This window comes from Harpia harpyja, chromosome 17 (genome assembly GCF_026419915.1).
Source record: "Harpia harpyja isolate bHarHar1 chromosome 17, bHarHar1 primary haplotype, whole genome shotgun sequence".
NCBI classification, from domain to species: Eukaryota; Metazoa; Chordata; class Aves; order Accipitriformes; family Accipitridae; genus Harpia; species Harpia harpyja.
In genome coordinates, this window is record NC_068956.1 from 475,889 (window position 1) to 503,822 (window position 27,934).

Sequence of the window (27,934 nt, forward strand, 5' to 3'; positions counted from 1 at the left end):
AATCTTCCCTTCTCCCTTTCTATATTTTTATGGAGATGTTCCCGCATTATTCTTTTCTCTCTATTCCAGGTACTGTTATGTGTAGAGCAGAATAGAAAAATACACTAATCCTGGGTTAGTCTGAAGTGTGAAGTGTTTAGCAGCAGGCAGAAACAGGCCAGTTCTGGTGCAATCCTGTCCCGATACCTTCTGCTGCTTCACCCTTCCAAGGTGAACACTGACCGTTTCTTCTTATTCTCCACTGCAGTCAAAACTGGCCAAAATATTGCTTAAGATCAACAAAAATACAGCTCCATAATTTGGAGGCATTAAAGATGTGGGGCCATTTTATTCTGTCAGTGGGAGCATGCAAGCCAGGAAGATCATGAAATCTTGCTGCCTGTCTGGCTGAGACCCCTCCTACAGCAGAGCAATAAGATGCTGGGAGACACTGTCACCTCCCATCTGCGGACTGCCCAGTCAGTACCTGGCAGGTCTCAGCTGGAAGATTGTAGTACATGGTCCTTAGTGTCAGGAAGTTTAGCCATTCCTATTATATTTTTTAAACCCCTTTTTTTCAGCAAGAGAGCTAGTCACACCAGACCCCAAGCACCATCCTGATGCATACCTAATTCATACAATCCTGTGCTCATCTACAGCAAATCCTGAAGATTTTAAGCAACTCCAGCCTAATATCTCTGCATCATATAAACAGAAAAAAAATGGCTTCATCAAGTCTTTTGACCTTTTACAACGAATAGATGTCTTTTATTGAAGATATTGCATACATACATTACATTCAATGCAAAACAATGGCTGGAACATTGGCAAGATGGTAAGACTCGATGACATCAAAAAGAGATGCAAAAGCAGCACTGTTTCCATCACTGTAGATGTGTATGGCACTTCAGAAGCAGATAAAGATGAAGGCTGAGCCTTTTTTTAAGAAGGACTGAGTGCTGTGGGCCCACTTAACAGCACCTGATCTTCAGAAAATGCTCTGTGCTCAGCCTCTGGAGCTGAGCTCCATCTTGTGGGATGTTTCCAGCTGAACAGCTAATGACTGGGATATTCAGAGTGGCTCCAAACTCTTGGCCCAAGCCTTGTCCTGTTGTGCTTGCTGCGTGGGTTAGCTATGTTGTTACATGCGATGAGGGAACGATGACCCCATACAAGGGAGTCTGAGTGAAGCTTACATGCTGTTATCTGGCTACTAGAGTTTGCATAACATGTGTTGCAGAGGTTCCTTGATCCGCCTCATTGCATGACTTGAAAAGATAAAGTCATTCAATCCATTTTTTTTTAATTGACTCCCTCTAATTGGGGCTTCCATCTGTGTATATCGCTGGCATTAATGCTTGGGGTGTTCGCAGGCTGCTGGAAGGGATGAAAGCATCATGCTAGGACAAAACATGGAAGATCACAGCACTGGGTTGAGGCACAGTGTCCGAGTGGATCTGCAGTTCTTTCATCTGGCAGTGACCCACGTGGATGGAGCACCAGGAAACTAGTCCACTAGCTCTGACCAAGAAACCAGTCCACTAGCACTTTCTGGCATAACTGGTGGAGGGAGCTACCAGTCAGATTCACTCTTCCTCCGCAGTGCCCTGAGCAAAGCCTCACGGATGTGGCTGGATTTTATGCTGTAGATAATGGGGTTGAGAGCAGGGGGAATTATAAGGTAGGTGTACGCCACCAAAGTGTTAACCAGAGGAGGAACGTTCTTTCCAAAGCGATGGATCATGGACAGTCCAATCATTGGGATGAAGAACACTAGAACAGCACAGATGTGGGAAACACATGTATTCAAAGCCTTGAGACACTCCTCCTTGGTTGCAAGGCTGATAACAGTTTTAATGATTAGGATGTAGGACAGCACAATGAAGATGAAGTCCATCCCCACTGTTGATAAGAGGATAATCATACCGTAGAAGACATTGACTTTTATATCTGCACATGCTAGGTTCATGATATCAGGATGGAAGCAAAAAGAATGAGAAAGCTCAGTCTTCCCACAATAAGTTAGTCTCTTGAGCAAGAAGGGTATGGGAAGGAGGGAGACCATACCCCTCAATATAATTGCCAGACCTATTTTTATGACAGTTGTCTTGGTCAGTATGGATGAGTGTCTCAGTGGATGGGAGATGGCAATGAAGCGGTCAAATGCCATTGCCAGGAGCACAGAGGATTCAATGAAGGACAGTATGTGGATGAAATACATCTGAGTGAGGCAAGCATCAAACCCAATTCTTCGCATATTAAACCAAAAAATGCCCAGAGTAGTAGGCAGTGTGCATAGAACCAAGCCCAGGTCAGTGACTGCCAACATGGAGAGGAAGTAGTACATTGGTTCATGAAGACTTTGGGTCTTCTTTATGATGAATAGGATTATGCAGTTTCCCAAGAGAGCAATAAGGTACAGTGTACAGAAAGGGATGGAGATCCAGTGGTGAAGGCCTTCCAGGCCTGGGATGCCCATCATGAGGAAAGCTGAAGGCTGATAGAAGGAGCCATTGAATTCCCACGTGGTATGTGAGTCATGCTCCATCCCAGCTCAGCTCTCACATGACCTATACCTAAAACAAATCACAACAGAAACTCCACGTAGTTGGACTCTCCACTGAACATAGAAGTGGGTAATGACAAGCGCCACATCCCTCCACCTCCCCACCAACCTATGCAGATGACCCCATGCTGCTTAGGACACTGTTATAATTACCATAGTGTCACATATGACTACACTCTTGTTTATCCATTAAACTATAAAATGAAGGAAAAGGATGGGCATTTTTTCTTAAAAAAGAAATACATTTTTTCTTAAAATGGAAGTGAAGACATTTCTGGTGAGTGCTACTGTTTTACAGTTGTCCCCAGATTCCACAGGTTGAGATGCTCTATTGAGTGAACAAATGATTTTTCTGTGGTCACCCCAACCAAGACTAAGCTCCTAAGCAGCTGGCTTCTTTTTGATGCTAACTGGACATCAAAGGACATGAAAATGGTGAAGGTTTAACTCTGACTTCTTAGTTAAGAACTTCAACATTGGAAACAAATGCAAAATATAACAGAGAATCAGGGACTTAGACACTGCTGCTCTCAGCTCAGAAGATGGCCACTAGGGTAAGGTGGATTTTCAGTGGCTTTCACATCCAAGTTGTTATTCATTTCATAATCTACCTTACTATCAGGTGAAGGGAAATAAATGAGCAAAATCCCACTTGTGTAGTGCCCATGACTTTCATTAATAAGGCAAATGCAAGCCAAAGCACAAGAAGTTGCAGGTTCAGAAGCACTAGGGAGGCATCCATGGAAAGTCTCTGGGTCCAAATCAGAGAGGAGGGGTACAGGGGATATAGTGGAGTTTTTATGCAGGGATCAAGTGTATGAGGTGAGTGAGGCCTTTACAGAAATCTAGCAGATGTCTACTCTAGTGAGTTCAGCAGAGGGCCACGGAGATGGATGGGAGTTGGAGAGATGCTCTAGGGTGTGAGACCAAGGAAAGAGGCTTGTTCGGCCTGGAGAAGAGAAGGCTTTGCAGGGACCCAACAGCAGCCTCTCCCTACCTACAGCGAGGATAGGGGAAGCCTTCCCCTACCTACAGGAAGGCTGAGCCACGCTCTTCACAGCAGTGCATGGCAGGAGGAGGAGAGACAACAGGTATAAGTTGAAACAAGGGAGATTTAGACTGGATATAATGAGAAATGTTTCCCCATGAAGACTGTCAAGCATCGGCGCAGGTTGCCCAGAGAGGTTGTGCATCTCCATCCTTAGAAGTTTTCAAGACCCACCTGGACAAAGCCATGAGCATCTTTGTCTGACCTCATAGCTGGCCCTGCTTTGAGCAGGATGTTGGACTAGAGATCTTCTGAAGTCTCTCCAACCTGAATTATCCAATGAAACTATGAGCCTGTGATCTTACTATAGGTTTCAGTCCTCTTGGAGGATTCAGCCATCTCAGCATAATCCAGGTTCCTACACTGCATGTGACAATACACCCTAGCAGAGATGCTGGAGAGGCTGACAGGGTCCCTTTCTGTGCCTTCTGTGACAGAATGACAGGCTGGGTGGATGGGGGAAAGCAGTGGATGTGCAAAACAAGAGCTAATTAAAGGAAAAGAAATATTTGTGGCTTCAGTCTTAATGCACCTTCTGTAGGATACAAAACAAGCAGGTCAAAGAGTGCCTGAATTATGAGCAAGAGGGTTTACTATAACACAGTTCATTTTTGAATAAACACACGTATCTTCCATGATGTATTTATTACATTCTTAATATGATTTTCCTCCATTAGACTCAGCCTGCTTGACAGTCTAATGTGGCAATAAATCCCAAAGCTCAGCAAGGATAAACATCTTCCTGCTCCAGGGCAAAAGCAACACGTAACTGATGGGACCTGGGGAAGACCCAAAGTCATTTCATTTCCTCCAGGCAGAGCCACTTTCTCTTCATTGCAAAGTTACATGTTAGCGTCAGGAATCACCTTGGGCAGCACGTAGCCCCACTGTGGCAGTTGCTGAAGGGACAAGTCACAGCCCTTCTGCAGGAGAGCCTCATCAGTGCATGAGATGGCACGGACGTGGATGGGCAGCCTGCACTTTCCCTAATGCTTCAACAGTGGTTGACGTTGGCAAAAGGAAACTCTCCAGAGGTACCTCGGGTCCTAAGTGGCAGCTTGGAGCTCCCCAAAGGTAAGAGCTGTCCCTTTCTGTCAATCCAACAGCATCTGAGCAGTGAGAATTAAACTGCAGACTCCTGCAATTCAGTCTCATCTGGAGGCTGGGTTAAAAAAAATAAAAAAACCAAGTCTGTGTGTGCCTGTTTGTCTGTCTAACTGTCTCCCGTACAGCAGCATCTGGCAGATATCCGGAACTCTTAGAGATACTGAGATTCAAGAGGTTTCCAGGAATATGGAGGTGGATAAAGAGGAGGGACTGTTAGAGCACAGTGGGAAAGAAAGGACTGGTGAGAACTACCTGGGGTCTGTAAGGGATGTTCCTCCTACAAGAAAGCCTTCATGCAAACCTGACTTTGTTAGACACCAGCAACCCCTACCATGCTATAGGAAGTTATTTAGAAATGGGGTTTACTAACTCTGCTCCTCTCTGTGCTACTCTGGTTTGTTTTGTGCCCCTATGCATTACAGATACGGATCCCACTCCAAGGCGTTTTTTTTCCCCTCCATGTTTTATGTGTGGGTGAATATAAATATATATATATGTGTGTCTATAAATAATATATATAAATATATAAAACACATAGAATATATAAAATATATAAAAAAGCATGCATACTTATTTATGTTTATGTACATTCATATGTGTATATGTAACATATAGCACACACATACGTTACACCTCCCAGTTGACTATTGTGGGACAGCAGTTGTTACACCTTTCACGCTGCAGCCAAGCCCTGATGAGGAAACAAACCTCCGGTTGTGGAGGATATGAATTTAAAGATTAATGGCAGCACCCAGCTGTGTTTGCTGCTAGCCTAGAAAGGCATCCTACCAGAGACAGAAAACTGTCCGCCTGCTCAGTGCCCAAGGCATTTCTGCTCCCCAGGACCTACTCCAGACTGCCTGGAGGAAGGGGTCAGGCACGAAAGCAGTTGCCTCATGGAGGGACAGTGCCATCCCTCCCTCTCCAGTCCTCAAAAGCCACCTCCTCATTTCTTGCCTCTGTCTTTGATTTTCACCAATAACTTAAGCAAAGTACTGTGCTTTAAGAGTTCTTCTGAGTGTAGGCAAGAGCGGGTGCTTGGGAGCCAGGGCTGTGGAAGGATGGTACAAAGAGATCTGCTTTTTTCCCAAGAGGAGACTTTGCTATTTTCACAACTGCATTGCTGCCAACTCAAGCATCCAAGCGAGGGCTCAGCCGCTCGCTGAAAGGAGGAGGATTAGCAAAGGGGCTCTGGGGATGCAGCACCCACAGAGATGAATTTCTTTGACTTTACGGGCAAGGACAGGAACGTGCCATTCCCACCAGCTGAGCCAGGCCACCAGACGGTGGAAGAGCAGGCTGACTCTTGCACAAAGCCCACAGCACAATGGCAAGCGGCACCGCGATGGCTAGATCTTCCCTGGCAGTACTGTGATGCCAACCCTGCCTGAAATTACAGCCACCCACTTCCTCCAGCACATCCAACCCAGAGGGTCCTCTGGAATGGTGTAGACCTCCCGAGCAGTGCTTCGGAGGCATCTCCCCCCCCGTGCTGGTGTCCAGTCCAATAAACCACAGCTACCACACTAGTAAAACAGGAGTGCAATGATGGAAAGGCTGCTAATTGCCCAGGGTACTTACCGAGCGTGGCGGCGGGGGCCCAGGGGCTTTACGACTTGCGCAGGCAGCACAACTCCGTTGCGATGCAGAAGAAGAACCTGCATCCGCATCCCGGCATCGGGAGGGCAGGACTTATAACGCGCCCTGTGGACTGACCCTGTCCAATCAACCGGGAGCCACGCAGAGTCCAAGCTCCCTGTGCGTAAACAGCATGAGGCGTACTAGTGAAAATAGTGTGTGAAGTAAATGATCTTTTCCATTTATGATGCTCTCCCAGCAGGCATGATTTTCTCCTGATAGTTTATTGGGTGACATGTTTATAGCTCCCTGTGATTTATGGCTGGCAATGCTGCAGCATGCTGGCAATACACGTAATTTTTATTGTGAGAATGGATCTGAAATGCAAATAATAATAAATTTTGCAACAAGAGTGCTTGCAGCATCTCTCCAAGGGAGTAACAGAGGTGAAGTTCTAGCTATCCCCCTGTGACCAGTGAGACACAAAATGTTTAATTAAAATCATAATATATTACACAATAAAAACAAACTAAATATTACAACGCCAAACACAGACACATTAGCAGATATCTACTCAGATGGCCCAGAAGCCTGTTGTATCTAGATGTCTTGTGGTAATAAGTTTATCTTTGCCACCTCAGCTGTGACGTGGAAATTGCTATTAACCCCTATTTCTGTGGCTGCCAAACCAAGACACAGGAGAGCTAATTGGCTTGTCCATTCTCGTATGAGGTGTCTATAGTAAATACAGCCACCGGACCTAAGAGATACTTCTGTAGTCACAAACCAGACTGTGCTGGGGCACTGCCCATGATGGACACCAGTAAATTGTCATCATGGTCCCTGGCATGCTGCTGACCTGAGCCAACCTGCACTTCAGCAACATCCAGGCAGGGGCTCAGGAGTCTGCATGATATCACTGCCTCATTTTAGAGGCTAGAGGGTTTGTTGGCATGATCCTGGACTGCCTGGTGCTGGGTGGCCCCAGCGCCAAAGAACAATTAATTTACAAGCATTAATTTTAAGTAAGACAGCTACCTGGTTGTTAAACCTCACGGCCAGGCTTATGGCTGAATACACCGAGCCTTTGTGACACTCATCCAAATGGTCCTGGCAGAGGTTTGTTATCTCTAGGTGTGCCAGATGTGAAAAAAAACAGAGGAAGAAGAACTATTGAAGCTAGCAAACATCCTGGAGCAAGCGTGCTCAGAGGCATAGAAGAGAATAGAATAGAATAGAATAGAATAGAATAGAATAGAATAGAATAGAATAGAAAATTCAGTTGGAAGGGACCTACAATGATCACCTAGTCCAACAGCCTGACCACTTCAGGGAAGCTCCTGTAGAAGTGGAGATTATTGGAAAAGTACTCTTCAGCCTTGAGAAGAGACAATAAAGCAGTACAGGAAAGGTCTATAAGATAATGAATGGGGAGGAGAGGATACATACGGAATGATTTTTCATCTTTTCTCACACTATGTGAACTAGGAGGGGGAGGACACACCCTGAAAATATTAGGCAGAAGATTTAAAAAAAATTTAAAAGTACCTTTTTAAAGAGCTTATAACAAAATTATGAGACTTATCACTGCTGGATGTTGTGGGACCCCAAAGCATATATAAATTCAAAAAAGTATTAGACAAATCCGTAGGTGAGAGATTCATTGACTTCTATTAAACATGATGGCTGAGGTGCTGCCTCCTGTTCAGGAAGCCTCTAAATTGATTGTTAGATGCTGGGACATGTGCCAAGGGAAGGATAAACTGTAAATTACCTTCCTAAATGGCCATTAATAGCCACTCTTCAAGGCAGGATGGCAGCATGGAGGGACCTTTAGTTTGATCTAGTAGAATAGTTCTTATGGTCTTCAGAGCAAACAAGCTTTAGCCAGACGTCTTTATGTTGGAAAGTGAAAGTTCCGCCACAGTTGGCCATGACAAGCCTCAAACGTGGTGTGACGGGTTTAGAGCAGCTGAGATGCCACAGTGCAGAGTGAAAGCAGGACCTGGGAGGCAGCAGGGAGAGGAAAGTGTCCTGCAGCAAAGCAAAGAGATGCTGCAGCGATGGGAATAACCAGGCTGCGGGGCTAAGACAAAGTGTCATGGGCTGAACTGGAAGCAAGGGAACCTGAGGTTAGGCAAGGGGTCGACAGTGAAACAGGTCGGCATGGTCATGGCATCACCACCACAGATGGTTTTCCTCAATGTCTCTCAGTAATGGTTTCAGCTGAGCTGATCCTGTCTCAGGGCAAAGGCACAGGTGAGATACCCTCGCCAGGCCCCTTTTTCCACAGCTCTCCAGAAAAGGCATAACCTTTAATCTTTTTGAATTTATCCATCTGTGGAAATGACACGGTATCTCTTTCCCTGCTCTACTCAGCCCAGCTGCATGCACACACTCATCTTTCATGCACCCTGGCACATTTAGTTTCTTTCCCTTGGGACTTTCTGCCACCATTTTACTCTACATATCAGGCAGTTTCCAGCGTCACTCGTTCAGCCTCCTGCGCTGAGAGGCTGCAGACAAACTGTGTTCAGCAAACCTGTGTCTGTGCAGCTGGAAGCAATGATTTGGTTTGCAAACTGCAGCATCACTGCTAGGAACTGCCAGAGAGAAAAATTTCCTCTCGTTACCTATCTTGCCTGTGCTGAAATGATAACGTGTTTCTAGCATGAATGTCATGCTTGAAGGTCCTCTCAAGACCAGTGTGCTGAGCAGCCTGGTCGTATGCATGGCACAGAGAGAGGGGTTGCATAGGGTCTTCTGGGACAAGGGAAGGGCTTGGAGATGAAAATGTCTGCTTGGGGTTATCCAGCAGACCCACAGCAGAATGAGAAAAAGGGCTCAGGCTTCCAGCAGCCACTATAAAATGCCCAACACTGACCTTGCTTGAATCACCCCCATACCTATTTTATAGTTGTCCTGGTTTCAGCTGGGATAGAGTTAACTGTCTTCCTAGTAGCTGGTACAGTGCTATGTTTTGAGTTCAGTATGAGAAGAAGGTTGATAACACACTGATGTTTTCAGTTGTTGCTAAGTAGTGTTTATACTAAAAGTCAAGGATTTTTCAGCTTCTCATGCCCAGCCAGCAAGAAGGCTGGAGGGGCACAAGAAGTTGGGACAGGACAGAGCCAGGGCAGCTGACCCAAACTGGCCAAAGGGATATTCCCTACCATGCGATGTCATGCCCAGTATATAAACTGGGGGGAGTGGGGCTGGGGGAATCACCGCTCGGGGACTAACTGGATGTCAATCAGAGGGTGGTGAGCAATTGCACTGTACATCATTTGTATATTCCAATCTTTTTATTATTACTGTTGTCATTTTATTAGTGTTATCATTATTAGTTTCTTCTTTTCTGTTCTATTAAACCGTTCTGATCTCAACCCATGAGTTTTACTTCTTTTCCCGATTTTCTCCCCCATCCCACTGGGAGGAGGGGGGGAGTGAGTGAGTGGCTGCGTGGTGCTTAGTTGCTGGCTGGGGTTAAACCACGACAATAATGTAAGATAAATTCATCTTGTACCAGATACGCTCAAAATCTTATGATTCCCTCTGATCTGTGTCTCAAGACTCACCCACATGCACCAAGCTTCCTGCAGTGATGTTTCCATACTGTGCTCCCACCAAGTCATTCTTGCTAGTTTTCTGCTTAATCCCTTTTCCCAAAAGCATAGGTATTGCATGTGTATAGGGAAGGATGTCAGGATCTGTTCATCTGTTTTCCCATCTAAAAAAAAAAAAACCTGCTTTCCCAGAACTACAGCTAAGGGGGAACACAGCCCCACTTGGCACACATCAGTCTATTTGCTGGAAATGTTTATAATTTGAGCCTAAGCCAGTCCTAATCATATTTACTGTACAGGCCAGAGTTCAGTGTGTGAGTACTGACAGGAGTGTGAGAAGGGATGGCGAGGAAGGAAGGGGAAGGTAGGGGGGCTTGGTCCTCCTGTGTAAAAGCCTTTACAAGACCCTGTTCAAAACGAGCACGCTCATAACATTTATGAAGGTAATGCTCACTGGAGATATGCAAATAAAGAAGAGGAAAGTGTTTAGGAAGATCCAGGAGAACAGGAGCACCATTGCTACCTGAAATCACCACACTGGCACCAATTCTGGCTTCCTTCTTTTCTCCTAGTGAGGGATTCCACCGTCTGTGTGCCCAAGCACAGGTCTGAACTGGAAGGTGAGACTCGAAGGCTGCTGCTGTGGAGGTTTCACCTCCCACCATCCCAGCAGTGTCCCTCAGGGTTGCTCCAGACTTTGCAGACCTGGGGCAGAGGAGGAAGGCAGGTATGTCCCCCATCCTTCTCTGCTTCAAAAAGTTTCAAAAATGCAAGGGCTGTTTGATCATACGCAGTTTTCTTTGGCTCCAGTGGCTGTGTTGAGCTGGACAAAAATATCCCAGCTGCCTGGAAGGAGAGATTGCAGCCCAGAAGGGATGTCTTTTCCTTGGCAGGTTGTCCTGCCCACTTGCTACCAAAGGAGCAGCTGACTGCGTTGGCACCAGCAGCTCTGACATCACCAGCAGTGACGCAATGTTTTTCCAAGTCAGCCATCTACTGAGGCTCAAAAATAGCACTGAGGAAAAGAGCTTGGCGGGACCTGGACTTGGACCAGCTGCTCTTATGACTGGTCCCCCCACATTCCCCAAAGGACCACCTGACCCTGGAGCTGGGCAGCTCTCCTGCTTTGGGATGTCCCTTGGGCCTTAGCATTAAGGGGAATCCCTCTCCTGCTGAGCTCCAGGGACGAGCTCGTAGCACCAGCTAACCACCCAGGGGAGGTGTGATGGGTTAGACACTTAAGATCCAGTAGCTCCTTGCAGGCAGCAGCTCTTGCTGGTCCCTGCTCTGTGTGTGTGTTGAGGGTTGTGGTTGAAGACGGTGGAAGTGGTGGGGTTGGGACTACAATCCTGGCCTGAAAGGTGTGGGTAGATGCTGGAGAAGCATGCCATGGGGCCAGGCTTTGATTGTGGTGGGAAGTTGTAGAAGCATAGAATGATAGAATCATTTAGGTTGGAAAAGACCCTTAAGACCATCGAGTCCAACTGTTAACCTGATACTGCCAAGTCCACCACCAAACCATGTCCCTAAGTCCTAGGGAAGGATAGAGAAGGGGCTGGAGAAGGGAGGCTTTGGCCAGGCTCCGGTTTGGGGTTGCAGTAAGTGCATGAGGGACTTACTTACATGGGCAGGACTCAGGTCGGGGCAGCTGTGCATGTGGACAGAAGAAGGGAGGACAGATGAGTCCCCTGGACCCTTCCAAACTCTCCCAGGTTCTGTTGTACAGCTGCGTTTCTGTATTTAGTGTTCACCACCTTGCTGCTCATACATTTTTTCAAGTGAAAACCCTCATTCAGTGGTTGTTAATAGAAGTCAGTCTTTTGCCAGAGCACTACAGTCTCCAGCTCTATTATCCATTCGAAAGCTGGTCCACTTTAACTTCAGCACCTTATGAACACCAGGGTGACCTCAACACAGAGCTTGGAAGAAATTAGAGAGACAGACAGTGCCACTCCAGCATGGTCTTCTGCAGGGAGCAGAGCAGTTAAAACTGTACGGAACACTTTTAAGCCTGTACAACTGCAGCTCGTTCAGGTGCTAAGCCACCCAGACTGCTTCAGCAGAAAAATAGTGTCTTTAATTGAAATCATCAAAAAACCCCTGGGTAAAGTGAAGTGATGTCAACCAATTTCCTGTGCTGCCATGAGTGACACACATGAGATCCTCGGTCACCGGCGCTCCAACCTGCAAAAGTGAATGAGCTCTTGTACAGGCAAACATTGACATATTTAATGCCTGACTTGGTACATCAGGTAAATAATACAATGGGGGGATTCAGAAAACGCAGAAAGGACAGGGAGTCCTGTCACAAAGGCAGCAGACTCTGCTTTTAGTGTGCGCAGTGGAAAATCAAACAATCCCAGAGAAATCTGCAAACATTGCAAAGCCCTGTATTTCATTTTCCCATATTAAGCAAAGCTGGTAGATAGAGGTGATTCAGAGACACCCGAGAGGTGAACGTAGGTCAATGCGACCTGCGTATAATTTGCTAAAATACAAACTCAAAGGAGCATCATGTACAGCATGTCCCAGACCTCCACCAGCAGGATAACATTGTCTGAAGGCTGTAAATAACAGCTGGGATGCAATAAATTTACCCTGATGGGGAAGGAATGTCGAGGTAAAGCTGTAAAACTCGCTGCTGGTGTGTGACCTCAATGAGACCAGTGCCTGATCCTCAAACTCAGAGGTGCATGCTGCAACTCTTAGACAACCATTGTTCCTTAGGGAATTCCTTACAAGCGTGGTTTCTGCCTCCTTGTGCTCGCCATCCGCAGCACAGCTCCACGAGGAATGGCTGGCAGAAGGAGAGGGCACAGCATTAGCTGTAGAGAGACCACTGTTTTGCCAAAAACAACAACAAAAAAGTGTGCGTGGAAAGTACACTTCGCTTTTAGGTGCATCCCCAAGTGCCTAAAATGGTATCAAATGGATCCAGGCACTTGCTGGGGGCAGGAACAGCCATGGTCTGCTCTGCAGGAGGATTTCCTTCTTAGAAGGAAAAAGAAGACTGGTGCCAATTAATTAATTCAAAGGGTTTCCAGTTTGCCTGGCCCCATCTGGATCAAGGTGGCTGGATCGTGGTGCAGGAATTTTACATTTGTCTTCAGGCCGTTTTGCAAGGTTTAAAGAGACCAAAATTCCAGAATATCATTTTGAAAAGGTTGAAAAGACTTCGGGGTTTGATCTCATCAACATATTTTGTATTCTGCAGGTTGAAGTAGTTTCATTCTGATAAAGCCAAATGTGTCCATTCACTTTATCAGTCTGCTATAATGTCATGATTTTAAGAAGATATCACAATGGGCATCTCAGTAACAGCAGTGAGGAAATGAGAGCAGAGCTGCGAGAAGAGACAGTAACAACATTACATTGCTATTCTGCAATGATTTCTTCAAAATAAATCACTGTGACATCATCGAACTAGTTGAAATTCAATCTGGCAATTGAGAAAATGTTATCAGATGACTCTGCTTTCAAAAGAGACCTGGGAAAGAATCAAGGGGATTTGATAATTGGCATATGAGTAACTGATGTTGAGTGAAGTCAGAATCTTGTTTCTGTTCATGCATATACAATTTTTTGTTTGTTTGTTTCACAGACCGGTTGTATATCTGAAATGGTTTCTCAAAAAAGGTGGGGTGGAAGCAGAGCAAACATGCAAAGGAGAAATACCAGTGTAACCGGAGATGCAATGCAAAGGATTGGAGGGAAAATTTCCATTAGAAGTTGCACTCATAAATCTTCCAGTTCCTTTGAGAATAACATCCCCTTGGGAAAGTGACTTTGTGACCAAAATTCTGCTTTTTGGACAGACTGGTTTACTGATCTCCTGCAGAGCTGCCTGGTGTTCCTGCTGACAGCCCTGGGCACACGGAGGTGTTTCCCCAGCCTGTGCACAAGCACGAGTCCCTGCAGGAGACAGGGAAGGGGGGAATCAGGGAAGACCGATGGGAGAGGGGCTGGTTTCAGGGCTCTGAGGCACTTGTCCTGTAATGGCTAGCATCATCACAGAGGTCGGAAGATGAGACACCACAAGGACTGTAGGGCTGGCCACAGGGTAGCATACTCAGGTCCCACAGGTTGTTGGCCTTTATGCCTGAAGAGGCCATCTTCTCTGGCCTCAGGTTTTTAAGAGAGTTTTTAACAAAGTCAAAGCCTGAGAGGACAATGCAGGTATCTCTGGATAAAGTCACCGCTCCTACTTTCTCCATTATCAAGGTTAGGTGGAATGAGGTATTTCTCTGAGGTCATTAGTCTGATGAATTCACTGAAGAGCACTGCAACAGAGACACACAACCAGCCTAACCTCATTGAGGAAGAAGGTGTGGGCAGTGCAGGCACTGAAGGCAATTTCCATGGAATTAGACCAAATCAGGCTCAGCGTGGCTGGTGATATCAGAAAAGGTAGGACTGGATCTGTGAGGACTTGCACAAAACACAAAATGCATATGGCTGCATGGAAGCATCTCTTCACCTTTGCAATACAGAGAATGTAGCTTCTAGCAAGTATAAGGAGATCAGAGCACAGAGGCTGGACAGAAATGTCACTGCCGCACATCAGGATGGATGTTTGATGATTAAAGATGCTGCTGTTGCTGGGCAATAGTTTCTGGACACTGTAGCCCAGAGTCAGTAATGCAGTACCCTGCAATAGAAGCAGAGATTAATACCTAACCAAGTGCCCTAGGGACCATCAAAGCCATGATGCTACAGTTTTGTGCTGTCCATTCTGTGCTAATCCTATAAATCATAGACAATTTGGTCAAAAGGGACTTCAGGAGGTCATCTGGTCCATCCCTCACACTGAAGTGGGTTCACTGGTTTCTAAATGAGGCTGGATAAACTCCCCCTCTCTGTGTCGTGGTTTAACCCCAGCCAGCAACTAAACACCACGCAGCCGCTCACTCACTCCCCCCCACCCAGTGGGATGGGGGAGAAAATCGGGAAAAGAAGCAAAACCCGTGGGTTGAGATCAGAACGGTTTAATAGAACAGAAAAGAAGAAACTAATAATGATAATGATAACACTAATAAAATGACAACAGCAATAATTAAAGGATTGGAATGTACAAATGATGCGCAGTGCAATTGCTCACCACCCGCCGACCGACACCCAGCCAGTCCCCGAGCGGCGAATCCCTGCCCCCACTTCCCCGTTCCTATACTGGATGGGACGTCACATGGTATGGAATACACCGTTGGCCAGTTTGGGTCAGGTGCCCTGGCTGTGTCCTGTGCCAACTTCTTGTGCCCCTCCAGCTTTCTCACTGGCTGGGCATGAGAAGCTGAAAAATCCTTGACATTAGTCTAAACACTACTGAGCAACAACTGAAAACATCAGTGTTATCAACATTCTTCGCTCTGAACTCAAAACATAGCACTGTACCAGCTACTAGGAAGACAGTTAACTCTATCCCAGCTGAAACCAGGACACTCTGCAAGAAGGGACACAATGGTAGGACCAAGAGCCACAGGACTCACCATGCTTAACCAAGGTGCTGAGAGGAGGAGGAGGAGGAAGAAGAAGAGGATGTGGGAGAGCCATCCCCTGGTGACAGTGGGCATGGGCTGGTCAGGTCCCTGTGTGATCCAGTGAGGCCAGCCTCAGCAGCCATAATGCCTCATTTACTCCCACAACTGGAGACTAGGATTATTCTGCAAATCCTGAAACCCACCCAGCATAACCCACCTTGAGCTTCTTGAAGGACACTTGTGGGGCAAAAGCTGAGGATTTATTCATGCATGACCTACAGAGCTATGAACACCTCCAATGGCTCACACCCACTGGGTGAAATTTAAGATGAAGTGTTTGTTACCTAGGATGTGGTTTTGGGGGTAGGATTTAGTTTGAAGTTTCCTTGTTTGAACCTACAGAACATCTCAGCTCGCCTTAGAGCAGATGCGCTCCACAGCTCCATGGACTGCATCGACTCACCACCTCTGACTGTCATGGGAGCTTGGACCCCAGGCCCACATGTAGTCCCAAATTTGGGACACTGAATGCAGACCTGAATCTAGGGAAACCCGGGAGCTGGATTTTTGGAGTTTTTCCTCAGCACTTTGAAAAGCTGTATGCCCTTTTATGGTGTCCCACTTTGTGTACTTAAAACGTCCAATTCATTTTGGCCTCAACCGTGATCTACTTCATTCTCAAGGTTGAGATTAATGTATGAAATCTGTTTACATGGAGCTAAAAGCAGCTCTGTCTGGCAATGTGCAAACATATGGATATGGAGGCATAAACAGAGGATTTTGTGGACTTAAACTAGGTCAGAACATTAGTCCATATCCAATTCCAAAGATAAAATAAACTTTCCCAATGAATGTGTAACCCTTCTCAGGATTGCCCCATTCATGTTGATTTACTACAAAGTTCTCTGGAACTTAACAGGACCTCATAACAGTGAAGTCCCAAGATGCATAAGCAGAGGAGTTGGATGGTTGCTACTAAAATAATAAAAAGAAAAAAATATCTCAGTGGTATGCATCAGAGTATCCCAGATCTGACCCAGTTTCAGAGCTTGTCTATAGACTCTAACTTCATAGTTAGGACCCAGTTTTTATGTCTTGCAGAGCAGATGAAGCTTTACCAGTAAGAAAGCTGTGCTGCTGCAGAGCGCCTTCCCCCTTTCTTGGAAGAAAACCCCTGTGAAATCTGTTAACACGAAGCCAAATGAATCCATTGCAAGGGCTGTGCATGGTTAGCTATTTCAGTAGGAAAGTTGCACACACGACTAAAATGTGAGATGGGTACAAAACACAAATGTTGACCAGAACAAGAAGCAAGTGAGGCAGTGTCTGGACATGGTTTATTTTCACATCCCTGTGTAGCATCATCAGAGCTACTGTACTTACCAGGCTATGAAGGTGCTGCTGTGAAGTAGAAGTTGACAACTTATTCTGATTGCTGGCAAAGGGAAATTTTTGTGATGGCAAATGTAGTATGTAGGTACAGGGCTAAGCAAATGCAGATAAGAGAAAGGGATCGACAGGTGGAAAGCACTTGTAGAAAAATTGGTATGTGCATTATTGCTTTTGGCGCCGCCGATGGAAAGTCAAACATAGAAAAGCAAACAGCAAACATTAGGAAGACGCGTGGTCCTGTCAATTATTAAATGAAGCCGGCAAACTGCTGTGACTCAGAGACAGCTGGAGAATAGCCAGGTTTAGGGGGAGCTGCAGGTATGGCAAATGCACGCAAGCCTCAAGGTAGCACATTTCATATTGCAAACCTAAATCAACAGGCAGCGAGGTACCTGGCTACATTACTCTGTAAAGTGGGTGAGATGTGTTTAGGATAAATACAAATTAACATTACTATGGATATCATTACTCAGCATCACACAGACCTTTCAGGGCTGCAATGCATTAGCTGCGCTCTATCCTTGAGTGAAAGGCTACCTCCAGGAGGGCTGGGAAGCTCCATTAGTGCCAGCGGGACAAGTTGTCGTATCACCTCTGTCACTGGAAGTAGATGAACGGGCTGGTTGGGGCTGGGTGACTTGGGGCCGCGGCGTCAATTGGCACTGCTTGGCTGAAATGAGGGAAGCTCGTAGTTTCACCCATTTGTGGATTTTGCCTGTGAGGCAATTGGTTGCAAACAGCCACCAGATTTGTCAGCAGCTGACATGCTTCAGCTGCATTAACCTCCAAGGGAACTGCTCGGTACCTCGGGGAACTGCTATCTACTGTCCACGAGCTGATTACAGCGACATTTGCTCTTCCCCACGGCTCACCCAGTCTGACTCGCTAGATTTAGCAAAACATTCAAGCACGAGATAAACTGCTTCTTCATGTGCTCACACAACAACATGCCTGTGGTTATTGCAGAGCGTAACACTGCTGAGCACTCGCATCTGCGTGGTTAGGTTCCCAGCTTCTGACCTCTTGTTGGCAGCTCGGAGCAGCTTGACAATTTCAGCAGGCACAAATGGACATGCACAAATTCCCTGTCTTCAGGCATCTACTTTACAGACCCCTGGAAAAATACAGGAGAGAATTCTGGCAGCTTTCCACCATGAGGTGAGGCCCAGAGTCTGCATGTTAAACACTCACATTTGCCTTGCATCCACCTTTATTTTTGCACGGAGTACATCTTTCCTCCTGCAGACACCAGTCCTTTCCCAGCTTCTGACTGACACAACACTTTGCAGCATGCATAGCAGCACCCATGTATTCTTGCTGGTTTTACTGCTTGGCACCTCCCAGTGACAGTACCCAAGAGACTGTGGAAGAGACGGAGCATTTCCTTCCCCTGATGAAAAAGAAAAACCCAGGTACAATTTTCCCATAACTCTCTCATGCTTGCCAAAAAAAGCACCTAACTCCCTTTCACAGCACTGATCCTTGCCATTTGGATTCTCCATAGCAGCACCTAGGACAGCTGGGAGAAGCCCTCAGTACATTTGCCAAAGCAGCTTTTGGAGCTGTAGGGAGTGAGTGGGAAACAAATAAAAAACTAAAGAGAAATACCGATTTTTTTCTCACTGCCAAAGCTCTTCAGCACATCCCTGCAGCACAGAGCATCTCCCAGCTTGCTGGGACCTGCTAACAGATAGCCAGGGCATCCCAAGCTCCAGTCCTGATCCTGACCTTGTAGATCTTTTTTGCACGGCTGGACACTGACCCTGCCAAGTGCCTGCCCTGAAATCGGTGGTTTCCTCTGCCTTCATCCCTCCCCAGCACGAGTGCTGCTTGCAGCACACTCTCTCCCATGAGATGGGGGCTGCTGCCCCCTCATCTGCAAGGTCATGGTTTCTCTTTCTCCTCCTTTTCACCCTGCTCCCTCCTTCTTGACCACCCAGCTACTGGCATGAGCTGAGATAGCCCAGAGAGGAAACCAGCCCATGAGGAAGACTGAAGGCACCCATTTGGGGCAGAAAGGAGCAAATGGTTTGGTATCACCCTGCAGACACGACAAAGTCACAGGGATTTGGCTTGCAGGGAGGGTTATTTTACACAATGACAAGGGTGGTTGATCAGGAGGTAGATTGCATTGGGACAGGGTGGAGGATCCTCTAATGACAGCCTGACACTCTGAAGGGGACAGCTCAGCCAGCCCGGGTATGAAGCGTGTCACTTATGCATCACGTGTGTCCCTAAGGAAATGTGGCAATATACAAATAGCACGACGTGTTGCAGGATGTGTTTGGACTGCATTGCATGCCCATTCCACCCTATACTTCCATGCCAGACCAACCTATCCTCATTTGAATCATAACCTGGGAGGAGGGGAGAGATTTTTCGTGATGTTCCCATAAGAGTTATAGGCAGAGCAGATGATATCATGAGGCAGTAAAAACCATACACTCCCCTTGCAGATCCTGCAACAAGACTGGACTGTTTTCTGCGTGTGTGTCCTTGGGTTACAGTCCATAGGCCATTAGTTCCTGTCTTCATAACTGTAAAGATGTGAATCACATTATTTGTGTAATGAAAGCTGAGGAGTCTCATATGATCACATAACTCTGGGAACTGACACTTTCATATAATGATGGACATAGGGATGTTGCAATTAAAAGCACAAGTCTGGCAACACTTTTTCAGAGACCAGAACTGCTGTTAGCAGTGAATTCCTCGATGAAAGCCTGCTCTCAGCAGTCTTCTCTCTCCCCACCTGCAGGGGAGGACAGCTTAATCACATGTCCATACCAGCTCTGCCTGCCTGCAGACTTTCTGAGAAGTGGGGCATCCCAAAATGGGAGGTGGAATAATGTGAATTGCCATAATCCATCCCTCCATGGAGAGGAAAAGAGCTGTATTGCAGAAGAGGTGACAGGTTTCTCCTGAGAAGTGAAGGCATATGAGTGATTTTCTCCAGGAGATTATATTGCCCATGAGCAGTATCATCATCATGATATTGCTCATGAGCAATACCAGTCTGGGGAGGAAAGGAAGGAGGAGACTGGCTTTGAGGCATTGCCACTCTGGGACTAGACCTGCTGCTGGGTCCCTCTCTGGCAAAGCAGGATGAGGATCCGCCTGCGGATCTGCTTGGTTTTCCAGCTGTACACGAGTGGGTTCAGGACAGGCGGCACCAGGAGGTAGGCATCGGCCAGGATTGTGTGAGTGAGGGGGGGCAGGTGCTTCCCAAACCTGTGGATGATGGACAAGCCAATCAGTGGGATGTAGAAGATCAGGACGGCACAGAGATGGGAGATGCACGTGCTAAAGGCTTTGGCTTGTGCTTCCTGGGAGACAATGCTCAAGATGGCCCTGATAATCATCACGTAAGACAGGAGGATGGTCAGGGAGTCCAGTCCCTTGGTGAGTATCACTGCCGTCAGCCCATACAAGCTGTTGACCCTGACATCCCCACAAACGAGCCTCAGCATGTCCTGGTGCAGGCAGAAGGAGTGAGACAGGACACGGGGCCTGCAAAAAGGCATATTCTTAATAAGGACAGCAACGGGTAGCACCACACAGATGCCCCGCATGAAGATTGCCCCCCCCACCTTCATTATCAGGGAGCTCGTCAGGACAGAGGCATAGCGCAAAGGGTAGCAAATAGCAACGAAGCGATCAAAAGCCATGGCCACCAGGACCCCAGACTCGATGGCAGAGAAGGAGTGGATGAAGTACATCTGGACAACGCATGCCTCGAAACAGAGGGAGGTGGACTCGAACCAGAAAATGGCCAGCATAGTGGGCAGGGTGGAGAGAGACAAGCCCAGGTCTGCCACGGACAGCATGGAGAGGAAATAGTACATCGGTGTATGGAGGCTGTGGTCTGTCTTTATCATCCAGAGTAAGGTGCAGTTCCCCAGGAGCATGAGGAGGTACAGGCAGCAGAGAGGCAATGCCATCCAGTAGCTGCTCGTTGGCAGACTGGGAATGCCAGTGAGGATGAAGATCAGGGGGCTGGACCCAGTCCTATTGGAAGATGACATCTCACACACTGATGGTCCGCAGGTCTGGAAATAATAGTGTCTTGGAATAAAAGTCCTGCTATGAGACACCCCACACACCCCAGCTGCAATGGTGTTGGGAGGACAGGCTCCCAAGAGCCGAAAAACCCCTGTGCTGCTGCCCTCATGCATAACCATCACATCAACCAAGGAAAAGCCACAGCGGATGAGTCCCAGGATCACTGTCCGGGCTGTGCACAGCAGCAGGTAACGAGGAAAGAGCAGTGCAGCATTTAACGTGTCTCCCCTAGCTGTAGTCCCCAACATTTAAATACCCAGAGTTTCGGGACATTTGGTGCTTAGCCCATTGGGATGAGCCTGAAACATTCTCAGCAGCGCAGGTAGGACGGCAGCCTGGGGCCAGGGTGCTCCTGCCTGGGGAAGGAGGAGAGGAGGGATGGAGACCTGGAGGTCAGCCCCGGGAATGGGGCTGACTGCTCCCTGCAGCAGGAGAAGGAGCAGCCTTGGCCACGCTGGTCCCTGCAAGGCTGAAGCACCCGGACAGGCTAGGGAAGGGGGGACGGAGGGGGAGAGAGATGAAGGCAGAGAAAGGTCAATGTTTGTGCTGAACTGAATGCAGTCAGACCACAAGAGATAACGTCTCACTCTGAGATGAGAAGCAGCCCCATTATATGTGACTCTGTATTGATTTCTTCCCTTTTTGTTTAAGTATGGCAAAATGTATAATGTTTTAGAGAGCTTTATCAGCTAAACCTGCAAGTCAATTAACCAAACCAACCCTGATGGAAGGAAAATGGATTTGTGCTTTACTGCTGCCAAAAAGGTTAAATGGAAAGGAAGAAATTCAGAGGCTCAAATAAGACGGAGAACTCGAAGTGGTGTTTCGTCTGCCTGAGGCCATTAGAAAACCCGGCAGCAAACACCAGGTCTCTATTTAAGCACTCTGGAAGCTGCCTGCTTTCCTGGGCAGCTTCTCTGCCCCGGGAGCACGGGTGATCAGCTGCGATGCTCAGTGACAGGAAGCTGGGGCAGGCGTGGGAGATTTCCAAAGAAATATTCCGAACAGGCTTCTCTACAAATGCAGTTAAATATAGTGCAACTTAAAAGCACCAGCTGAACAGCTGGTGGTCACAGCAGCACACCCTCAGCTCTTGCCACAGCTGATCAGGGAAAACGTGCTTGTCTCTCTTTAGCTGGAAATGAATACGTTTTGCATAACTGAGGAGCACAAACTGAGTAAGTTTTGTCCCAGAGTGCATCTGCACACACATGCACACACTCTGAGACCTCATCTGCTATCAGAAAAATAAATAAATAAATCAAGATTTCGCATGGCCAAAGGGTCAGGCCTGAAAGACGGCTCAGAAGCCGACAAACACCCGCTTCCCTGTTCAGGGGAAACTGTCACATAGGGACAAAAGTTAGAGGTGACTGCCCCTGGGATGAGGGAAGAAATCTCTCTGAAACTGAACCAAGCAGTGTGGGAGAGGGAGAACTGGGACAGCAAAAGAGGTAACTGAGGGTGTAAAGAACCTAAAGCCAAGGAGCTGAAGACCCCTGCTTTGCTCCTGTGGGGAGCAAAGTCATCATAGAAATAAACTTACATGTTCTATTCATGTAGCACTTGAGAGAATGAGGAAAATTTTTAATTATTGATCAAGATCAATGTTTAGGGTGGCTTTTCATATCAAGCCCATCTGTATATATCAGATCAAAATTAATATTTAGTAAAGCAATTTGCCATCTTAGCACTTTTCTAACATGCTGGTTTGTTGTTTCTGCCAGAGACTTTTGTAAATTCTTGTTTTGATGCAAGCCTTCAAACAAATTGTTCTTGCAGGGGAAGAACATCTCTAGTCTGTCATCTTCAGGCAGCCCATCCCGTACTTACCCCAGGTCACTGCAGAGGACACGGGCTGGGGACCAGGAACAGCCCTGGCCGCGCACGCTGCTGCAGGCAGGCTCTGGGCAGAAAGCTGGAAAGCCATATTTAAGCCAGCCAGAGCAAACCCCATGGGTCTCACCCAGGGAGTCACAGCTGATTTCTTTGCTCTTCAGGGGGTGTGAGCACTGCAGGACTGCGTACAAGTAGGTTTTTCTGTCTTCTCTGAAAAAATGGTGGAGTGCAAAAATGGGAGTGAAGGAAGCTTTGGGGCACTGGCTGTGAAAAAAAAAAATTGACAAAAAATGTGTATTCAGAAAATTCCCCAGTTTTGCCCTGCTCTGTGAAACTTTTGCATTCTGGAAAGCGAAGAGACCCAGCCCTGGTGCCTTGCACCCCCCCAGGTGCCTCCATGCAGCTCCCCGATTTATGCATAGGTACACTTTATATTTGTGTACCTGTATATATCTCATTTAGATAGATAGATAGGTTACATACAAGGAAACAAGGGCAATAAGAAAAATCCCTAAAAGGTTCCCAAAAAAGAGCACAAACCAAAAGAACCAGCCAATGGATTCATAACCAGAAACTTTATTTTGAGAATTTTTTTTATTCTGTGATGAGTTTCACATAGAGATGGTGGGCGATGGGGTACAGAGATGGAGGGTGGTGGGGTGCTCCCTTTGTCCCCAGCTGTGGGGAGCCTCCAGCTGCCTGTTCCCCACCATTGATGGGGTACAGACTGGGACCCTTTGGTCAACATCCTTGCAGAAAGCTGTGACACTCTCTGGCTGGTGGTGAGGAGGGAGAGCACCAGAGCATGGTGTGGTCCTATGGTATCCCTGTCCAGGCTGCGGATCAGAGGAACTCCTTGCTGAATGTTGCTGTGGATCCAAATTATTTACATGAGTTCGAAAGGAGATTGGGACACTGTTGGAAGAGGGATTGCTGAGGGCTGCCTAAAGCAGACCAGCCCTCTCCTGAAACAAAAAAAGCAGGACACTGGAGGAGAATTAAGGGGCATGATCAGTCACCCCCCGCCAGTTTTGTATCATCTGCCGACTTGCTGAGGGTGGACTATGCTCCATCATCTGGGTCATTAATGAAGTGGTTAAACAGTACTGGCCCCAGTATTGACTCACTAGTCATACTAGTGACTAGCCTCCAGCCAGACCTTGTGCCACTGATCATGACCCTTTGAGCAGGGCAGCTCAGCCTCTTTTCTCTCCTGGGTCTCAAGGAGCCTGTCCAGAAGGTGAATATTTTGGTGTGGTGGGGAGAAGACCAAGAATCATTTCACGGTGCAGAGCTGCGTGTACAGATAAAATCACCCAGAGCAGCCGAGTTCTTCCAGCATGGTGCTGTGCCCCAGGGGACAGATACGGGTGTCCTATAAAACAGAGTAGCCTGGGGCTTGTCCCATGTCAGCAGCACTGAGCCTGGCCGGGACACTGTTCTGCAATGAGAAGTGCAGGTCTGTGGGTGCCTTGGGAAGCTGTTGGGTTTTGGTGTCCAGGATCTCCTCCATCATCCACGTGTGACCTCTCTGTGCTCTTGCACTCTGGTTTTATCTGAGGTTCATTCTGCCATCTGCAGCACTGCGCTTTTTGTGATGGTCAGGATTTGTCCCAGACTTACCCCAAACTGTCTCCAAACACCAGGAGCCTGAGCTCAGACTCTGAGTTGCTGCAGCTTAACGAGCTGTGGGTGTCAGAACAGCACGGTCATTCCTCAGGGGCTGTGTTACCTTTCAGACATGATGTAGCTCAGCTCTCAGTGAGCAAAGCTGAAGCCAAGCAGAAGTTCCCAGCATTTTCTGGGGGTTAGAGCAGTCTCTCCAATACTTGCTGCAGCTCAGATGATGCAAAATACCCTGAGAAAGGCTCTGACTGCTTTGCTTGTCAGGCAGGGTCTTTGTCAGGACTGTGGGAGGAAAGAAACTATTCCCAGATGGCATTTTGTGAATATATTTATCAGCTTGAAATTTCCCTGTTGTTGCCATAACATACCTTGTGCCCTAGCTGAGAGCACACGGATGGGAGACATCTAAATTGACAAACTATACTATGAGCACAAAAACTACAGAATTTAGACTTAGCAGAAACACGCTCACTTCCTACTTGCCAAGGCAATTTTTTACCCTTACCCTCAAAGTCCCCTGGAACTTAAATTTACAGTCCTTACTCTTTACTGGGACTTCTGTTCTGTGTAAGATAACGTGTTTACTTGCAATGGGACAAAGCATTTACCACCACCTCCTTCTTCCACAAACACGACGTGTCTGTGTCTGTGATAGACCCTATCAGGAGACCTTCAGGAGTGCAGATGTTTTCAGCTGTGGCAACTGTTCAGCGCCCAGCATGATGGGGTATGAGTCTGTGAATACTGTTGCGAGTGGTAATAGTGCAAGATGCTCAAGGGTTGTACTGGGTATTTGAAATACAGAGGCCATTTTCCTTCCCTGCTAGAGTCAGTGCAAATATTTGCACTGGCTTCAGTGAGGTAGGGCTGAGCCTGAGCCAGGAATTCAAAGCAGGATATACTAATGTTTCTCTATGCTTCATCCTTGCCTCTAAATTCTTGTTGCCAATTATAATAGCATATTTGATAAATACTGTTCTTCACTTCAAGGCTTAGGAGCTCAAGCAAATCTGCATGGAGCTCATGTCAGCATTCAAGAACATCAGCTTCAGGGCTGCGTTTTTCCCCGACAGGTTTCCCAGGCTTGGAAACTTCTCACCTCTGCTCTGTTTCACTGTGAGCCCTGGCAATGCCTCCTCATCTTTTATGCAACGAGAGGACTGAAGCCCATGTACTATTTCTTGGCCGTGTTGTCCATTGCTCTGTCTGCCTTCAGGTCATATTGTGCTGGGAATATTCTGGTTTAAGTACAGGGAAATCAATTGCAGTGCTTGTTTCCCTGAGATCTTCTTCACCCGCTCACTGTTGCTCATGGAGATGTCTATGTTGCTGCTGATGGCCCTGGGTAGCTTTGAGGCAAACCACAACCTCCTGCAGTACGAGTCAATTTTATCTGCTTGAGGTGACCATGGTGGCACTGGTGTTCATGTCCTTGTTGTCTCTCTCAGGAGGGAAAGTGCCTGCAAGAGGCAAAACTGCAAAAACTGGCAAGTAGATTTTTATTTTTTAAAATTTTCTACAATAGCGTCAACCCCTTATTGTGGCCCACTGTGATGTGCATTGGTAAAGTACAGAGCACTTCTCTGGAGGTCTGTCCTTAGCTTGGGTCACGGACCCAGCCTGGTTGGGACACCAGGGGAAAGTGAAGGTGGAAGATGCTCTGCATGGGGCAGGGCAGGGTGTAATGGTAGAGAAGTGCTTGGGGCTGAGAGGTGCGGAGGAGTGGGGGGTTACTAGGGGGGGTCCTCACTGATAAGAGAAGTTGGGAGCTAGTTCACTGTGCAAAAGGGAGAACGGAGCAATAACATCTTCAGAGGGTTTGTGATGTTTGATCTGCAGCCGAAAGCAGGACTATTGAGGGAAGTCTAGGTGAATCACCGCCTCATCATTGCAGGGCAATGGCACAGGACAGAAAAGCAGAAGGGAGGATTTTGCCAAACACAGGAATTGCTCAGGTCCGTTACAGGGAGCAGGTCACCCTTAGTACCTAGGTGATGTTTCATTAATGACAGTTATTTTAAAAAATGACCAGGTCAGAATTTATTCTGAAACCCACATCACTGTCCCTGCTGCTGTTGTCTCAACACTCTGAGCAGACCCTGCTTTACACTTTCAACAGCCAGGAATGTCAGTGTCTCCAGCCCTTTTGCAACCAAATCAGTTCTGCAGCTCCAGTTTGCCTAAGCCACAGTCAGTGCCTTTAACCCTCAGATCTCTCCTTTCCCCTCACAGCTGCACAGTTTGAAGCACAAAGAGATGGAGGGTCTTACTTTTCACCCACTGACGTACATGTTCTTAATGCACACACTGGTTCCTAAGCAAGGTGCATCATCACTATCTTGCAGCAGTGAGCTGAATGGGTTTAAATACACATAGTTTAAATAAAGTGTGCCCCAAACAGCAGTTAGGGAGGGGACAGCAAAGGGCATGACTAGTACATGAAGTAGTCCTGGTGACCGACTCATCCCAGTTGCTTCTAAGGTAGATAATAAATAACCCACAGAGTACTGCTAACCTGCTGGTGGTCCTATAGGCTGTATCAATACTGTATCAATAGTTACCAATGCAAACTATTGTCTTTTTTGAGCGTCAAGCACCTTAAGGGAGGCATGGTCCCTGTTGAAGGGGCACTTCCCTTGGCAAAGAGATTCTTTGCATGAGTGCACCTTCTTAATGTGTATAAATACCCGATGGAATGGAGTAATGAAGACAAAGCCACATTTTAAAACAACAAGAGGCAATGGGCACAAACTAGAAAAACCAGGGAATTCCATTTAAATGTAACAAATATCTTTTTTTTTTTATGATGATGTTTATCAAACACTGGCACAGGTTTCCCAGGGAGGCTGTAGAGTCTCCATCCTTGGACATACAGAAACCCGAGGTATACACGGTCCTGGGCAACCTGCTCTGTGTGACCCTGCCTGAGCAGAGGGGGTTGGCCAGGATGATCTCCAGAGGTCCCTGCCAGCCTCAGTGACTCTGGATAGCAGATACACCTGTTTCACACTATAAAAGCACTGCTCTGTTGGTACTACAGTGCAGCTTTTATGCTAGTAATGAAGTTTCAGTATAAAAAAATAAACACCCTTAATGTTCTAAGACTTCCAGAACGCCACCTGGCTCCAGAGGAAAGACAGAACCAAGTTCTCCTCTGCCCCTTCCATTCTGCAGCTCCCGGGTGCTGTCACACTCCTTCTGCCTGCACCAGGACGTGATGAACCTGGCCTGCGCCAACACCACCCCCAGCGTGGTGTACGGCCTCACTGCCATCCTGCTGGTCATGGGGCTGGACGCCATCCTCATCTGCCTCTCCTACATCCTGATCCTCAAGGCTGTCTTGCAGCTGGCATCGTGGAAGGAGAGGCTCAAGGTGTTCAGCGCCTGCGTTGCCCATATCTGCGTGGTCCTGGCCTTCTACGTGCCCCTGATTGGGCTGTCCGTGGTGCACAGGTTTGGGAAGGACCTGGCTCCGCTGGTCCATATCATCATGGGGAACATCTACATCCTGGTGCCTGCTGTGCTCAACCCCATCATCTATGGGGTGAGGACCAAGCAGATACAGAGGATCCAGATTTCAATTAAAATTTCTGATGACAGAAGTGCCCATTGAACTGCACCCAGCTCTTGACTTTTCTTGGCTTAGCTTTGGGGATGGGGAATGTGCTTCTCTTCTTTGACTATGCAGCATGCTGCC

At 47.2% G+C, this 27,934-nt stretch overlaps 3 protein-coding genes across 3 annotated transcripts; 1 reads left to right on the top strand and 2 right to left on the bottom strand.

The window, feature by feature from the left end:
• Window positions 1-766: 766 nt before the first annotated feature.
• Window positions 767-6,430, bottom strand: LOC128153421 (olfactory receptor 51G2-like). The gene is made up of 2 exons (XM_052812797.1): window positions 6,282-6,430; window positions 767-2,555 (listed from the first exon to the last, which is right to left on the bottom strand). Exon 2 carries the CDS (start codon window positions 2,525-2,527, stop codon window positions 1,553-1,555), a length of 975 nt encoding a protein of 324 aa, XP_052668757.1. The 5' UTR covers window positions 2,528-2,555; window positions 6,282-6,430; the 3' UTR covers window positions 767-1,552.
• Window positions 6,431-19,778: 13,348 nt separating this feature from the next.
• On the bottom strand, window positions 19,779-20,735 carry LOC128153563 (olfactory receptor 51H1-like). Its single transcript, XM_052813002.1, has one exon. The coding sequence runs from the start codon at window positions 20,733-20,735 to the stop codon at window positions 19,779-19,781; it is 957 nt and encodes a 318-aa protein (XP_052668962.1).
• Window positions 20,736-20,879: 144 nt separating this feature from the next.
• LOC128153564 (olfactory receptor 51E2-like) lies at window positions 20,880-27,850 on the top strand. The gene is made up of 4 exons (XM_052813003.1): window positions 20,880-20,960; window positions 24,193-24,299; window positions 25,404-25,613; window positions 27,349-27,850. The coding sequence occupies exons 1-4, from the start codon at window positions 20,880-20,882 to the stop codon at window positions 27,848-27,850; spliced, it is 900 nt and encodes a 299-aa protein (XP_052668963.1).
• Window positions 27,851-27,934: the final 84 nt, after the last annotated feature.